The sequence below is a fragment of the Brassica napus genome, chromosome C2 (genome assembly GCF_020379485.1).
Source record: "Brassica napus cultivar Da-Ae chromosome C2, Da-Ae, whole genome shotgun sequence".
NCBI lineage: Eukaryota > Viridiplantae > Streptophyta > Magnoliopsida > Brassicales > Brassicaceae > Brassica > Brassica napus.
The window spans coordinates 23,485,788-23,501,410 of NC_063445.1; the positions used below are offsets into that span (position 1 = coordinate 23,485,788).

The following is a 15,623-nucleotide window of genomic DNA, read 5'->3' on the forward strand; positions in this document are numbered from 1 at the left end:
GGGACCTTTTCCTTCTTCTTATGGAAACAAGTACATCCTTGTGGCTGTGGATTATGTGTCCAAATGGGCTGAAGCAGTGGCAAATCCTACAAATGACTCAAGAGTGGTGTTAAAGATGTTCAATAGCATAATTTTTCCAAGATTTGGAGTCCCAAGAGTGGTTATTAATGATGGAGGATCACACTTCATCAACAAGTTGTTTAAAGGTCTTCTCAAGAAGAAGGGAGTGAAGCACAACGTGGCAACACCTTATCACCCTCAAACAAGTGGTCAAGTTGAGATCTCCAACAGGGAAATCAAGGGAATATTGGAGAAGATTGTGGGAACTAAGAGGAAGGATTGGTCAGACAAGCTTGATAATGCACTTTGGGCATATAGAACAGCCTACAAGACTCCTTTAGGCACTACCCCTTTCAACCTTGTCTATGGAAAGGCTTGCCATCTACTAGTTGAGCTTGAATACAAGGCATTGTGGGCTGTGAAGCTGCTGAACTTTGACATCAAGAGTGCAAAGGAGAAGAGACTCTTTCAGTTACATGAGCTTGATGAGATAAGGATGGATGCTTTTGAGAACTCAAGGATCTACAAGGAGAAAACCAAGGCCTTTCATGACAAGCACATCCTCAAGAGAGAGTTCAAAGCTGGAGATCAAGTTCTTCTCTACAACTCTAGGCTGAAGCTGTTTCCAGGGAAGCTCAAGTCAAGGTGGTCTGGTCCATTTGAGGTTAAGGAAGTGAAGCCTTATGGAGCAATTGTGCTTTGGGACAAGCAAGGAAATGATTTCACAGTTAATGGACAGAGGGTCAAGCAGTACATGGCTACAACACCCAAGGAGAATGGGACATCAACCCCACTCTCTGATCCTGCTCCAGCCTAGTCTCAAAGTAGGCAAAGTCAAGCTAGAGACTTAAAACAAGCTCACTTGGGAGGAAATCCCATGACTATCCTTGTACATATTTCTTTTTAGGACTTTCTGATCAGTGGGTCGAGTTCATATTAAGTTTGGTGGGTAAAACCGGTCTCCAACAGGTTGAAGGATCAGTTTTAAGTTAAATTGCACTAGAGCGAGGTGTGGCAGCGGGGTGATGCAGCGAGGTCTGGAGGTCGCTCTGCGTGTCGACAGCTCGAGCTTACCTGGAGCGAGCTACTATTGCGAGGTGATGAAACCGCGCGTCAAAACTAAAAAATGGAAGCCGAAGTTGGCGCGGGGTGATGGCAGCATGGTCTTCACGTCGCGCCACGACTCGAAGGTTCAGACGACGATTCGGCGCGGTGAGACGCAGCGGGGCACGGGAGTCGCGCGTTAAAATACAAAAATATAAACGGAGTTGGAGTGGGGCATGGCAGTGAGGTACCGAAGCCGCTCCATGACAGCCCATGTATGATTTCTTGACCCGAAACCCGACGACCCGACCCATACCCGACAATTCGACCCGACTTCTCCCTAACCCTACCCCGCTCCCGTCTCTCTCTCTCTCCCATTTTCCCCTCTTTTCCCCCAAACACAAACACACTCTCTCAAATTTCCCAACTCCAAAAACCCCATAACTCACTCAAATCTTAACCAAATCCGCCCATTCTTGTTTCTAAGTCCAAGCTTTCGCCCCTATAGTCTATTTTCTTGAATCAATTCATCTTTTCATTCTAATCCAAGCAAGGTATAGAGATTCAAAGATGAATTTCGTGGGTTCATGAACCCTAGAAATTAAAACTCGAATTTAGCTTAATTTCTTGCTTGATTCTTGTGAATTTGACTAGGGAAAGCTTATATATCATGTTGGGTTGCTAATTTCATGGTAGAATTGAGTTGAATTCGAAATTGAAAAATTAGGGTTCTTGAGATTTGAGAATTTTCGAAACTGCCTACATTGAGTTTGAATGTTGTTTGGATTGAGGTATTTGGATGTTTTAGAGCTTGCTTAAGAATTCCTCTCAATTTTGAGCACAATTGTTCAATGAAAACACACTTAATTTTTATTTTCATGCTTGAGAACATTGAGGAACTTGATTCTTTGTTTATAACTCTATCACTTAGACCTAGTTCTCTATTGATGTTGCAATGTGATAGTTTTGCCTAAGACTGATTGTTCAATTGATTGAATTCACATTAGCAACTTCACTTTTACTCTTCTTTTGTACCTCTTGCTAATACTCTACCAAGGTTTGAATGTTACAGGTACAATGACAAAGACAAACAAAACAGATATGGAGGCTAAGAAAGCAACAGCTGCAAAGAGGGAAACTGCACTTAGGGGAAAGCCCCTAGAACCATCTGAGCCAAGTCAACGAGAAGTAGAGAGAACATCTAGGCAACAAGTTCTGGCTGGGAAGAAGGCAAAAAAAAAGAAGAGAGAGGGTAAAGCTGTGGCATCTTCTGCTAGAGATGAAGGAGGAGAAGAGCCAGCTCCTTCAAAGAAAGCCAAAATGTCTAAAGGAAAGGGGATTGCTCTTGATAGGGACAAGAGCAAGACACCAACAGATGATGAGCTCTATCATCAATTGTTTAATGGTGTTTTGTGGGTTCCAACGCTCTTCGCTGACACCAAGATGATGGAAGAGCTAGGAATCGAAGGAGATATTAGGACAACGCTTCAACACATGAAGATGGAGAGCTTCTATTCCATGGCCTATCCTACTTATAAGGAAGTTTCATGTCAGTTCCTTGCAATTCTTGAAGCTACTTTCCATGAAGTTGAGCATGTGAGACAAGGGTGGGGCAAAATCAAGTTTAAAGTCAATGGAAAGACTCATTACATGAGCTTCAAAGACATAGGAGCAATGATGGGGCTTGAAGACAATGAGGACCCAACTCTCCCAAGATTCAACAAACTCCCTAATGGTGTTTGGAGAATAATAAGTGGAAATCCGCATGCCACTGGTCATGACAAGAACTCGACCATTAGACATCCAGCAGTGCGCTATCTTCACAGGATACTCGTCCGCACACTCTACCCTCGAAAGGAGCCGGGGACAGTCAATGAAGAAGAGTTGAGGTTACTCTACCGAGCTGTTGGAGATAATGTCACACCTGAACAACTAGAGGAGTTTGAGGAGATTGATGAGATGATGTTTCCCACAACTAACATTTTTGAAGACTTCGGAATGGTTGGTCTCTTTGTGGAGTGCCTCATGTACTACAAGGATTGGGTTTGGACTACAAGTGATTCATCTCCTCGGCTTGGAATTGGTGGTTTGATAACTCCACTGCTGATAGCTCAAGGTGTGAACTTGGGGAATGATTTCAAAGGACCATCATTCATTGATGCTCCTTATTTGAGGATTGCTACTTACATTAGTGGGATGTACCATGAGAAAGTTATCTACACATACTTCCTCAAGGGAAAGATGGCTGAATTGCTGCTTCCAAATAGAGAGCTCACATGCATAGAGAAGCCGGGGATCATCCACTTCAACATAGCTGAATCAGAATTCTTTGGATCACATGGCCCCATTGATCCTGTGACTGCTCCTAGAAGAAATAAGGGTGGAGTAAGAGGTGGAGTAAGAGCAGAACCAAGTGCTGCTACACAAAGGGAAACTGCTACCCCCATCTATGGCCCTCCTCGCTACGACTTTACTCAGCGCTCGACAGCTCTACCCCACGGCCCTCTCTGTGAAGCTCATGAGCACATTGGTAATCTTCAAAGATGGAACAAGGCTCAGGACAAGACAATCTTCAAGCTAAAGACCAAGTACAAGGAGCTTAAAAAGACAGTGAAGAGGCAAGCTGAAGCTTCAGTTCAATTCATGAAGAAAGTGGCTGATCTTTTGGTTAGAGGAGGAGTAGGAGGATGTAGTCACTACAAAAAAGTCCACATTGATATCACATTGTTATAGCACGTTTTACTGAACTGTTATCGTAGATGCATTTGAAATTTCCGTACTTTTTAATAGCATTAGATACAAGCTATGGTAGAGTTTCAGTAAGCGGGAACCTAAAATTAGATTTTTCGCTAAACACTTTCATTTTTCCCTCTCCAACTTTATATCAAAACACAGTTTTATCTGTCTTATTTTCATTGGTTAATATATTTTGGTGAGGATAACAAACTTTTAATCTCTACCATTCATAAAATCTTATCCAACGGTGAGGATATTAACAACTTCTCTCTCAATCTCAATCTCTCCAATCTCTAGCTCTCTCAGATCGCCATCTCTACCTCTCCAATCTCTATCTCTCTCGATCGCCATCTCTCCTCTATCTCCCTCAATCTCAGTCTCACCACTACCACCACCACCACCGAGAGAGGAAGAAGAAGAAGCAGGGTGGTGGTGATTCGTGGAACGTGACGGCGATTCACAACGGTCTCAGTCGTCGCCCATCTCCGCTTCGTCTCCGTCGGTCACCTCGTCTCCGTCAGTTTCTCATCTCTGTGGTAATCTCTCTCTCTCTCTCTCTCTCTCTCTCTCTCTCTCTCTCTCTCTCTCTCTCTCTCTCTCTCTCTCTCTCTCTCTCTCTCTCTCTCTCTCTCTCTCTCTCTCTCTCTCTCTCTCTCTCTCTCTCTCTCTTTTGATACTGATTCATCGTTGATTGATTAGATGATATGGGTATAGGGTTTGTGTTCCTCGCCTTTTCAGTTAAATGACTTTTTTTGTTTCTCAAAGAAGGTGATAGAGTAAAGGTCTGAGCTTCCTGAGCCTTCTCTTGGTATCAACGCTGGTGATAGTATGCAGAGGAAAGATTGACTCTCTCTTGTTCATGTCCATAGTGATGGTCTCTGTTTCTTTCTTTTGACCGTGCTGTAATTTCTTTCTAGGTTGGCTGTTTTGATTGCGTTTTTGGCTGCTTTGTTTGTATTGTCACATATATACCTGGGTACCTTGGTTTCTAAAGCTCATGACACGCATTTCTTCTCAGGTATACACACATTTATTACCTGCTTTCGTTTTTGGTCTTTAAAATGTTTATCAGCTTAAGCGTTATTCAGTCTTTGACAGACTAATGAGCTCTACCAGTTGGCCGCTGTAGCATTTTGTTTGCTTGTCGCTTGAGTCAGTCTGATCTCTTTGTTCTTCTTATCTATTGGCTGTTTGCAAATGTGTTATCTCAAATTTTCAGTTCATAAACTCAGTATTGTTTTGGCTTCTTCAGTGATTAAAAGCTCGGTCTAAGTCTTGAGTTGGGTTCCTCTGCGGCAGGAGTGATGATCTCAACAACTGATCTTGCCCAGCATAATCTTAGAATTGAGAAGAGATAGAGTTCGGAGATGGCAGAGAAAGGTGAACACTGGACGTTCGAAGAAGATGAGACGTCGTTCGGAGATGGCAAGAGGAAGAAGAGTTTGCTTTGTTGCAGAAGAAGAGTTTAGTTCTGGTTTAGTTTTTTTTTTCTGGTTTTACTTTGATTTTCTTAGTTCTGGTTAGTTTTATAAACTGGAATTTATGTGTAAACCAAATTTAGTTTATAAATAAAATTTATTTTTATTTTTAATTACTATTTTTTTAATAAATAAAATATAATAGCTATTGCATAATGGCTTATCATAGCACAAAATATGAATCGTAATCAATTTGTAACAAAAAAATCGTGTTATAGTTACGTTAATAACTGCATTCATTTATTGCTATCGTATCTGCACATTACGAGCATCAACAAAAAATGCTATCGTAGAGGGGATACCTATGAGGGCTGCCGATGACATAGCATTAGCGATTTCGCTATGAAAACCCTACGATAGCGTTTATCGTGAGCTAACAATGTCCATATTTCTTGTAGTGAGTTCTGAAGACTTTGTCACTAGAGACACCTCAGTTCCTCAACTCCAACCCTTTCACCCTGTCACAAACCCTTCTTTGGCCCTTGGACCTCCCCTAACTGCCTGTCAGCTCTTGCGTCTGGCACGAAACCCCGAAGCTCCTGCATCCAACTCCGGGAATAAGTCTCCTTCCCTTTCCTCAACCGATGATGAAACCGACAATGAGGAGGTTGCCAGCGAGCCTCAAGCATACTTCACTACCTTCCCCGATGACACCGGAGACGAGGCCACAGCCTTTTTCCCGGACGCTTAGACATGTACTCCATCACCTCACCATTGTATATACCAGTTTAGTTTTCATTTAACTTTCTTTTCACTATATCTTCCTCTCTTGGACACACAGAGACTGTGTGATTCAAGTGTGGGGGAGGTACCAAGTATTTAATCATCTTAAAGTGTTTTATGGCATGCATTGTAGATACATATTTGCATAGAAAATCCAAAAAAAAATTTGAAAATTAAAAAAAAAATAAAAAAAAACAACAAAAAGAAGCATGTAGTTGCATTTTTAAGATTGAGTCTAGAGCATACATCTATTTGCATAGAAAATCCAAAAAAATTAGATGTCTAGGATCATATAGATTGCATTCATTTGCATAGGGAACTAGGATTGAAATACCTTGTAAAGGACACATGTCTAGAACACAATCTAACATCCTAGCCAAACATATCAAGTAGCTTAAGCATCTCTTGAAAAAGCTTGTAAGCTTTGAGCCTTAAAAACTCTTTTTGAAACTTGTTGCTTGTTTGATGATTGACATTGTTCTTGAAACCAACTACAAATGAACTAAGGCTTAATGAACTTAATCTCTCTTGCATATGAGCATTTGCATACTTGATCATGGATATTATACACATTTGGGTTATATTTCTCATTTGTACCAATCTTTGTTAACCCAATTGGCACTCCATACCCATTAACCCTCACCATTCTTTGAAGCCAACATTAATTTGCTTGATTGAGGCTTTTTATTGATAGCATGTCATGTGCAAAATCTTGAGAGTATTAGGAGCGACAATGGGGTTGTTCTCATTTTTGGCTAGCATTAGGACCTCATTTGAGTTAGCCTCTAGGACGGTTGTTGGGGTTTGTGAGCTTAAATTCTTTTGATCTTGGGAATGAGAGAGATTGAGGGAAAGAAATGAACCAAAAAGAGTGTTTAAAGTAAGAAACCCCTAGGGACAAAGAAAGTTAGAAATGAAAAGCTCTAGATTATCAATAAGAACACCCTCCTAAAAAAAAAAAAAAAAATTAAAGAAACAATAAGTGAGTGGGGAAAAGAAAAGAAGATAGCTAAGTCTAAGGTTTAATTTCAGAAGAACAAGTCCCTAGTTGGTTAAATCAAAGGAAAGAAAGGAGAGTTCATTGGGTGAGGGATGAAAGTGAGAGTATTTTGGCTTTGGGAAAGAAAGAAAAGAAGGGTAGAACTTAAATCTACTTAGGAAAATGGTAGAATGATGAGAACAAGCATTGTATGCATGAATTGCTCATTTTCTTAGATAAATTTTGCATAATGATCTTGTTCCTATTCTTGAGTGTGAGCCACTATAAATGATGCAATTGAAACCCATTTTTCTTCACATTAGACCACTTTTTCTCACCAAACCAAATGATTGAGATCAAATATCCATTTGCAAGAATTAACCTTGTGTGTGTGTGTGTGCGCGAATGAATGTGAGAGCTGGCTAAGGAACTTGTTGGTTGGATGACAATGTGCCTTGTGTAGAGATAAAAGAGTCTTAATAGGCCTTGAGAAACTAGAGTGCAATAAGAAAGTTGCTCATGCTATTTGCTATGTTTTCCTTATGATGTTATGTTGATGGCTAGAAAGTGTCCTTTTGGTTATGAGTTCCCATTTCCAAACCTCTCTCCCTTTTGCTCTTGAAAGTTTACTTGTGGACAAGTAAAGGACTAGTGTGGGGGAGTTGATATCTTGCACATTTGCATTGTTTTAACTCTTCATTCTTACATGTTTTGATCATTTAGATTAGGGATTATGCATTTTAGTTTCCTTTTTGCATTGCATAAGTCTTTATCAGGTGTTGGAGTGTCCATTGGAGTTCTTGGAGTTACTTGTAAGCATTTGGGATCAAAAAGGGAGTGGAAAGTGTTGTTTGAGCGAGTAGAGCACCGGAGTGAGCAATGGGAGCGACCTACGGCACCCGCTCCGAGCTCAACCTCTCGTCGACAACTTTCGAGAAGTGGAGCGACCATGGGGAGCGACGTCCCGCAGTGGGGTAAAGCACCCGCTCTGGAAGCGGAGTGACTTGGCGGAGCGACCTGACATACCCGCCCGCGTTTCTCTTCTTCTGATCGAAAATTTATGTTTTATTTGGGCCTTTCAGGTTGTTGACTGAGCCCATTAGGTTTTAGAAGTCATATAAATACTCTCTAAACATAATGTTAGGACATATCTTATTTTCTATCTAATCACAAAGAACTTTTAGGTGAAAGATCTAATCTTGATCATTATCTTTTGTGATTTCTTAGTTATATTGATCACTAATCATGATTAAAACCAAATCATCATTGATTCTTGGGTTTATCATGAAGATTAGCGAGTAGTCATCTTTGGATCATGGGTTAGGGAGACTAAGGGTGATTAAGCTAGATCTAAGGTGTTTTAGTATAAATCCATTTTGTTCCTTGTTAGTAGAGTGCTTTATTGCAATTTTAGAGTTGACCTCTCTAAAGTTGAGCTCTAGGCATTTCATACCCGATAGGTGTTTGATGAAATGCCTGAACCAACTCTCCTAAGCTTTTAACATTCTTTACCAAAGAGATTTGTTGTTAAAAGTGTTAAGATGGCTATGGGACTTGATATTAATGATTACTTAGATAATATTCAACAAAAAAAATTTGATGCTTGAGTTATCTTAGTGAATGAGCATTCATCTAGAGATAGAGTTTGTTTAGGATTGTGTCTAGGTCTAAGGTTGACAGATTGATTGAAAGATACCACCTTTAGATTGAAACTTGATCACCCAAGGTCAATTCCCTTAGCCCATGAGTTCTTCCATCTCATTAAAAAAGAAAGCTTTGTTATTTATTGCATTTTAGTAGTATTCTAGTTCAAAATCATCTCACCAATTGATAGCATTTAGATTAAGCATGGTCTTGCATTCCCTTTGCTTTAGAATCACTTAGAACTGGTTTGACATCCTTTATACTATAACATTTGATTAAGAGCCTTGAAAACTCTTAACATCAATGGTGTGAACTATAAACTTGAATAATGATTGAATTGCGTACGAATTTACTTTTCTTTAAAGTTATTTCGATCATATTTCAAGCTTGGGTTACATGAAATTCCTTCGTATGATAAAATATACAAATAATCAAGTCTCACTCTTATTTTAGACTAAGATACAAGAATAACAAATAAAATTTAAGGTTTATATGTGTGTTTTAAAAAAAAAAATTGATGATATTTGAACAATTGAATCACTCTCTATTTCTAACAATTAGTTTCTGATATTTCACTCTTGTTGAAGTTATTATTTGTCAATATCCAAAACTCTTTATACAGAATATTAAGAGTTACAATGGATAGCATCAACAATTGCAATAGTCAGCCAAAAGTTATGACCATTGCCGGTCCTAGGCCATTAAGCCCACAAGTCCAAATCAAACAAATGGCTGAAAAAAAAACACTGCACATGAAGGGCATTGAACCCACGGTCTGTCGTATTGATTGAGTGTATCTAACCACTAGACTACCGACAATTTTTACAAAATTGTGGCCGGTTAAATACTTAAAATAGCGGCCGCAAATATGTGCTTCTTTCGCTTGTTTCCAAGGTCGGCTCTGGTTATGACCGTGAACACCAATAATTACAATGGTTGGTCAAAAATCACAAGTCTTTTACGGGAGGTTTTAATCATAAACAGTTGCGATAATTTATCATTAAAAGTTGCAATAGTTTATTACAAATAGTTACAATCACAAGTAATTGTTCATCTAAATAATTGAAATGTTTCACTTGAACTGTCGCAAAAAAAAAAATTAATTTAAATTTCCAAGAATTTCTAAAACTGAAATTTTCAATAAGAACCCGATCACGTATCCATCCAAATGCATAACCCAATGATTACGTAATGAAAATGATCAAGTTGTTTGCGTGTTTGTTACTTGACAGTGATGTGGTGGTTAATCAAATTTGAGTGCTGAGAGTGGTTGGCTATTATGGGCCGATATGGACCAGTAGTACGGCCCATTTAAAGTATCCAACAACTCCACAATAATGATAAAATATTTATTATCAATAGAAGCATTTTCGCTTTGTCGATGTTCTCTACCAAATCTCTGCGTCCATCCCTTCCCTTTTTTGGGAGTATATTCGCCGAGGCTATTTCACCGGAAGTCAAACGAAATCCACCGCTACTCCTACCTTCAATCCGATTGATTCCCTTCCGCTGTAGCTATCTCATACGCCTTAAGTACGCTGCTCCAGTAGCTTCTTGTGGTGGCTAGTAGTATAGAGGTAGTTCTAGGGTTTCGATTTGATGGAGCCGCGAGTCGGAAACAAGTTTCGGCTGGGGCGGAAGATCGGAAGTGGATCATTCGGAGAGATCTATCTTGGTATTCCCCTTAACTTTACTTGCTTGTTTGAATCGAATTATACTGAACGAGTATGGTGTTTTGTAGGTACTGATATACAGACTAATGAAGAAGTTGCCATTAAACTCGTAAGTATACCTTTTACAAGTGAATCTTTTTGAAGTAGAGAGAACCTAGTTGTTTTGGGGGAATGTGAATCTGAGGTCTTTGCTTGCTTATCGTCGATTTTTAAAGAATGAACTTTCTCGGAAAGTGGGGATGAAAGCTTTGTGTCAATTCTTATTGTTATTGTTTGGTTTTTCTTAGCTTGTGGCTTTTTCTTTTATCATGTTGAAATATCTGACAGTTCCAAGTTCTGAATGGTGTCGAAGTTCCAAGCTTTCAATGTTAAAACTACAAATATTCAGTTTATAGCATGATTGAAAACCAGCTATTCAATGTGAAATAAAGCAGTAATATGGATTACTATAGAAACATAGGAGGTATATAATGTACTTTATAGGCTAATACACTGCCTTTAGCTATAAAGGCAGTTACTTCTTTTTGTTAGAACTGAGAGCTGGTACTGTATTATTGATTCTTGGGAAGATAGTTTATTTAATGCTGAATGAGCTCTTAAGAGCCCACGACAACATTACATGCAACTGTTGGGTCCATCCTGTTGAAGGTTTTGAGATGTCTTGTTGTGTGGTCTAAAGATGGAAATTTATGAGGCTGACAGCTACCATGTTAACGTTGGTTGTATGTTATAAATATGCTTCTTTCTGTTACCTGTTTGCGCTGGTTCCGACTGCCAAATATGATATTAATCAAATCCTCATTTTTTTGTTTTCATGCGTCTTTGTTGTTCTGAATTTTTTACACATTTATCAGAGTGACTGCTGTGCTTGCTGTATATGTTCTGATTGGCATGCTTTTTTTCTTCTCTCAGGAAAATGTGAAAACTAAGCATCCTCAGTTACTGTATGAATCAAAATTATATAAAGTATTACAAGGAGGAAGTAAGGACTTTAGTTATGTACTTGTTTACATTTTGCAGTATGTGGTTTCTTCTTTCTAATTCAAGAGAGGTTGCTTTCCCTTTTTTTTTCAGCCGGCGTTCCAAACATTAAATGGTATGGTGTTGAAGGGGAATATAACGTCCTTGTGATAGACTTGTTGGGGCCTAGCCTTGAAGATCTATTCAATTTCTGTAGTAGGAAACTCTCACTAAAGACTGTACTGATGCTTGCCGATCAAATGGTAGGATCCCTTCTATTGGCTGCAAATAATTTTCCCATGCTGAATAAGGATAGTACCTAAATATTTAGGACATATGTTTTTTACCCTTGTCAGATCAATCGCATTGAATTTGTTCATCAGAGGTCATTTCTACACCGGGACATCAAGCCTGACAACTTTCTGATGGGTCTCGGGAGGCGCGCAAATCAGGTAGGTGTTGAAAAGGGTTGTTTTTAGGCTTTGTTTGTTCACCTCAGTTTTCCGTTAAACGAAATGCTGGCCGAATATAGGTATACATCATCGACTTTGGTCTAGCGAAGAAGTACAGAGACTCGAATCATCAGCATATTCCGTACAGGTTTGCCACAGCCCTGTAATTTTCCTTGTTGAGCCTGTGCATCTGATACTTATGTGCTCACAGTATTGGACTAGAGTTGTTGGATCATAAGAATAATGGGTTGAGCTAGTGCTTGGGATTGCTTTCGTTTTCTACTAGCCTGTGTTGTCTAACTTGAGGTTCTTCAATGTTATATATCACTGTGAAAGGATGGAGTCTTCTTGTCTGCTTACAATAGGCTGCAGTGTGGTTATTACAATACTTTCTACTGTCTGAATGTACCTTACCTGTTTACTGTTAGCTATTGCCCTATCTAGAAAATGGGGCGAATTTTACTTGTTTTTGAGAATAATCATTGCTTTATTCTTGTTTTAGTGTATATAAATGTTTAGAGACAAAACAAGAGGTTTTATAGGTGTTCTTTCATTTGGAATAAGGTATTGCTGCCGTTTTAGTAGATATATAGCCCTCTTACTGAGGATATTTAGTTTATTTTTTTCCAGTTTTTGTGAAGCTGCAATAGTATGTAAGAAAATTATTTGATTAATTGCTAGGATTAGTAACCCTTTCGATGATTGCAGTATATGATATATCAGCTTAGCAATTTTAATCCTAATATCTTGTGTATCACAGGGAAAACAAAAACTTAACTGGAACTGCTAGATACGCCAGCATGAACACTCACCTTGGCATTGGTATACCAGTTCATTTAACTTTCTAATTATTCTGACAATGTAATTCTGAATTGCAATGATCACTTGTATCACAGAACAAAGCCGTAGGGATGATTTGGAGTCACTTGGATTTGTTCTCATGTACTTTTTAAAAGGAAGGTGTGTATCTCTCTTACCTTCCATGTTGAGATGTTGCTATCGGTTATTTATAGTGCAGCCTCTCGCTTACTTTCCCCATTGAATGCAGTCTTCCTTGGCAAGGACTGAAAGCTGGTAATAAGAAGCAAAAGTATGAGAGGATTAGTGAAAAGAAAGTATCGACATCTATTGAGGTATAAATTATCACCCAAGGCCTGTGTTGGTGATACCTGTGGTCTAACAATGATTAAATATATTTTTTTTCTTATTTTAGTCTTTATGCCGAGGATATCCATCTGAATTTGCTTCTTACTTCCATTATTGCCGGTCCCTGAGATTCGATGACAAGCCAGACTATGCCTACCTGAAACGGCTTTTCCGTGACCTGTTTATTCGCGAAGGTCTGGTGCTCTGATCACTTTGTTAATTTCTAGTCTGGTGAAGCAAATATAACTTGAACCAGTAAAGTAGTAACATGTTGGTTTAAATTTGTGTTATCTTCTGCTCGTATGTCAGGCTTCCAGTTTGATTATGTATTTGACTGGACTATCTTGAAGTATCAGCAATCACAGCTTTCTACTCCTCCCCGTCCCAATGTAAGAATCATGTTGTTTTTTTCCTTTTTCGGATTTCATCTGTCTACTTAATTTCTGCTAATGTACATAGCTTTGTTACAGGTCCCTGGAGTTGGGCAAAGCTCTGGCCTTCCCCCTGCTATTGCTAGTGCTGAGAGGCCATCAGGTTGTTCCATCTATTTTGATTTTTGAGTAGTTTCTTGTATGTGTGGTTAGGCATTTAAACTATGATCCTCGGTTCTACAGGAATATGACTATTAGATATGTTCTTTGATTCCACTGCAGGTGGCGAGGAAGCTAGAACTTCTGGCTGGCCATCAGGAAACGCTAGGCGGATTTCTGGACAAATATTTAATTCAGGCAACTTAGCTAAACAAAAAGCACCAGTTTCAAGTGATCCTGCAATCTCTAAAAATGTAATGGTGAGTACATAAAGTTACCCCAGGTTAGAGGTATCCTTTTTCTAGCTCCTGTTTTGAATAAATGAACATAACGTTATGTGTGCCGGGTTGTATACACAGATTTGGCCGCTGAATTTGATTTATAGGATTCTTTGTTCCTAATATGAAATAGTAACCGAGTTGTTTTTTGTGACAGTTATCTAGCTCTAGCTTTCTCCGCGCAACTGGGTCATCAAGACGTGCTGCTGTCTCCGGTAGTCGCGAGGCTGCAGTTCCTGGAACTGATTCTGAGCCATCAAACCCTCAAATCATTGAAGCTGGAACAAGCTCCAACCCAAAGATTCATGGTGGTCGAAGCTCACCTATAGTCTCATCTGAGAACAAGAAGCTATCATCTCCATCAAGGGGAAATACTTCAGTTATGAAGAACTATGAGTTTAATCTTAATAAAGGGATCGAGGGTCTGCACTTTTAGCCGCTGGGTACCCACTGACCAGTGAATGATGTTTGTAAATTTAAAGACCAAAGAAAACCTTTCTTAGGCCCTCCCCAGGTTTTAGAGGGAGGGAGACTTTGATTGTGCTTGTAAGCACTCTCAAATAACAGAAGATAAAGTAAAGACTCTGGAAGAAGTGATTCCAGAGGAATACAAACTCAGAAGTGAGTCAAGGAGTCAAAAGACTGTTGTGTATGTCTCGTTTGGTACTGCAAAGTTAATTTCGAGTCTCAAAGGGATTTGAAGTGTAAGCGATAATTGTACTGTTTTCTTTAAAACTGGTCATGAGAGTTGCGTATGTCATGCCAAGTTGCACCCTCAGAGGACATGTTGTGTCATATTTCAATTCTTCAAATCTATGAATGGAGTATATAGCGAATGCAATTAAATTCATCATAACTTGTATCAGCCAGCCTGAACCTCTTGTTGTTACCAGCGATCATAACATTGAATTTGCTAAAAGTGGAATCTGAAAGATACAAGAAGCAAGAGAAGAGAGACTGAGAAGATTTGTTGTTGGATCATGACAAGAGTGAAGAACCGATAAAGAAAAGACAACAGATTTATTATGTACTTATCCTTTAGTTTACAAACAGTACAATGAAGATACCACACTTGCTTGCTTGTGTCTCTTGCTCTTATTATCAAGATAAACTCCTAAAATCACTCTTAATACAATCAGATATCGTACGTTGATTACTACTCTTCCCTTTTGCTGAATATCTCTCTATCAGATCACCACAAACCATTGACAGCATTTGAACAAGTCTCCTTGAACCACTTGAAGTTCTTTCTAATAGATCCCTTCACTTTCCCTTCAACACCATACACGTTATAAGCAGCCACTCTCTTCTTCCTCTGAATCTCTGCCTCCTTTAACCCTTTCTTCACCTTACCATTCGATTTACTATTGGGATTGTCTCTAACCGTTGTTGGATTCTTGTGTGGACTATAAGTTGACGTGCTATAAGATCTCAACATCACTGGAAGCTGTGGGTTTGTTGGGCTTGGTGCTGCTACTGCTTCTGGTGTTCCACCATTCGTTAAGCAATGGTACTTGTAGGCTATACTGCTGCTTCTCATCTCTTCTCTGCATGACTTTGATTTCAACATATCTTCACTTGCAACAACCTCAAGAAGCTGGGTCTGCTTTTTGGAAGAAAAAAAGGAGAAATGCTTTCTTCTTTTTGTGTCTTGTAATAACACTTTTGGCTTATGTAATATAGGATATATATAGAAGGGAGATCAGGTACATTATATTCAAGATGAATTATGCTTGTGTATGTCTAGAGATCAATTTAAAAAAAATATTATTAGAGTTTAATTATTACCAAGTGTTGCAAAAAAAAAAAAAAAAGTTTAATTACTACTTAGTAGAGTACCTAGTACAGTGTTTGTGTGTTTATTCTTCCTAAGAAAATTCTGTAAGATTTTCTCATCTAATGTTCACTGAATATACACAT

The 15,623-nt window shown here is 39.0% G+C and overlaps 3 protein-coding genes across 3 annotated transcripts; 2 read left to right on the top strand and 1 right to left on the bottom strand.

Moving 5' to 3' along the window:
• The first annotated feature begins 2,181 nt into the window (after positions 1 to 2,181).
• On the top strand, positions 2,182 to 9,813 carry LOC125582262. The gene is made up of 3 exons (XM_048748857.1): positions 2,182 to 4,376; positions 4,606 to 4,858; positions 5,093 to 9,813. Exon 1 carries the CDS (start codon positions 2,182 to 2,184, stop codon positions 3,835 to 3,837), a length of 1,656 nt encoding a protein of 551 aa, XP_048604814.1. The 3' UTR covers positions 3,838 to 4,376; positions 4,606 to 4,858; positions 5,093 to 9,813.
• Positions 9,814 to 10,034: 221 nt separating this feature from the next.
• LOC106381288 (casein kinase 1-like protein 2) lies at positions 10,035 to 14,553 on the top strand. Its single transcript, XM_013821184.3, has 14 exons — positions 10,035 to 10,339; positions 10,406 to 10,446; positions 11,250 to 11,319; positions 11,412 to 11,560; positions 11,654 to 11,749; positions 11,830 to 11,897; positions 12,510 to 12,571; positions 12,646 to 12,709; positions 12,798 to 12,882; positions 12,963 to 13,089; positions 13,205 to 13,284; positions 13,366 to 13,429; positions 13,549 to 13,685; positions 13,861 to 14,553. Exons 1-14 carry the CDS (start codon positions 10,264 to 10,266, stop codon positions 14,137 to 14,139), a joined length of 1,398 nt encoding a protein of 465 aa, XP_013676638.1. The 5' UTR covers positions 10,035 to 10,263; the 3' UTR covers positions 14,140 to 14,553.
• Positions 14,554 to 14,709: 156 nt separating this feature from the next.
• Positions 14,710 to 15,484, bottom strand: LOC106381290. The gene has a single exon (XM_013821187.3). The coding sequence runs from the start codon at positions 15,271 to 15,273 to the stop codon at positions 14,896 to 14,898; it is 378 nt and encodes a 125-aa protein (XP_013676641.1). The 5' UTR covers positions 15,274 to 15,484; the 3' UTR covers positions 14,710 to 14,895.
• Positions 15,485 to 15,623: the final 139 nt, after the last annotated feature.

Coding starts and splice junctions, on each gene's coding strand:
- LOC125582262 (XM_048748857.1), top strand. CDS start 2,182: ATGACAAAGACAAACAAAACAGATATGGAGGCTAAGAAAGCAACAGCT.
- LOC106381288 (XM_013821184.3), top strand. CDS start 10,264: ATGGAGCCGCGAGTCGGAAACAAGTTTCGGCTGGGGCGGAAGATCGGA. Junction 10,340..10,405: donor ATTCGGAGAGATCTATCTTG/GTATTCCCCTTA, acceptor GGTGTTTTGTAG/GTACTGATATACAGACTAAT. Junction 13,686..13,860: donor CAATCTCTAAAAATGTAATG/GTGAGTACATAA, acceptor TTTTTGTGACAG/TTATCTAGCTCTAGCTTTCT.
- LOC106381290 (XM_013821187.3), bottom strand. CDS start 15,273: ATGTTGAAATCAAAGTCATGCAGAGAAGAGATGAGAAGCAGCAGTATA.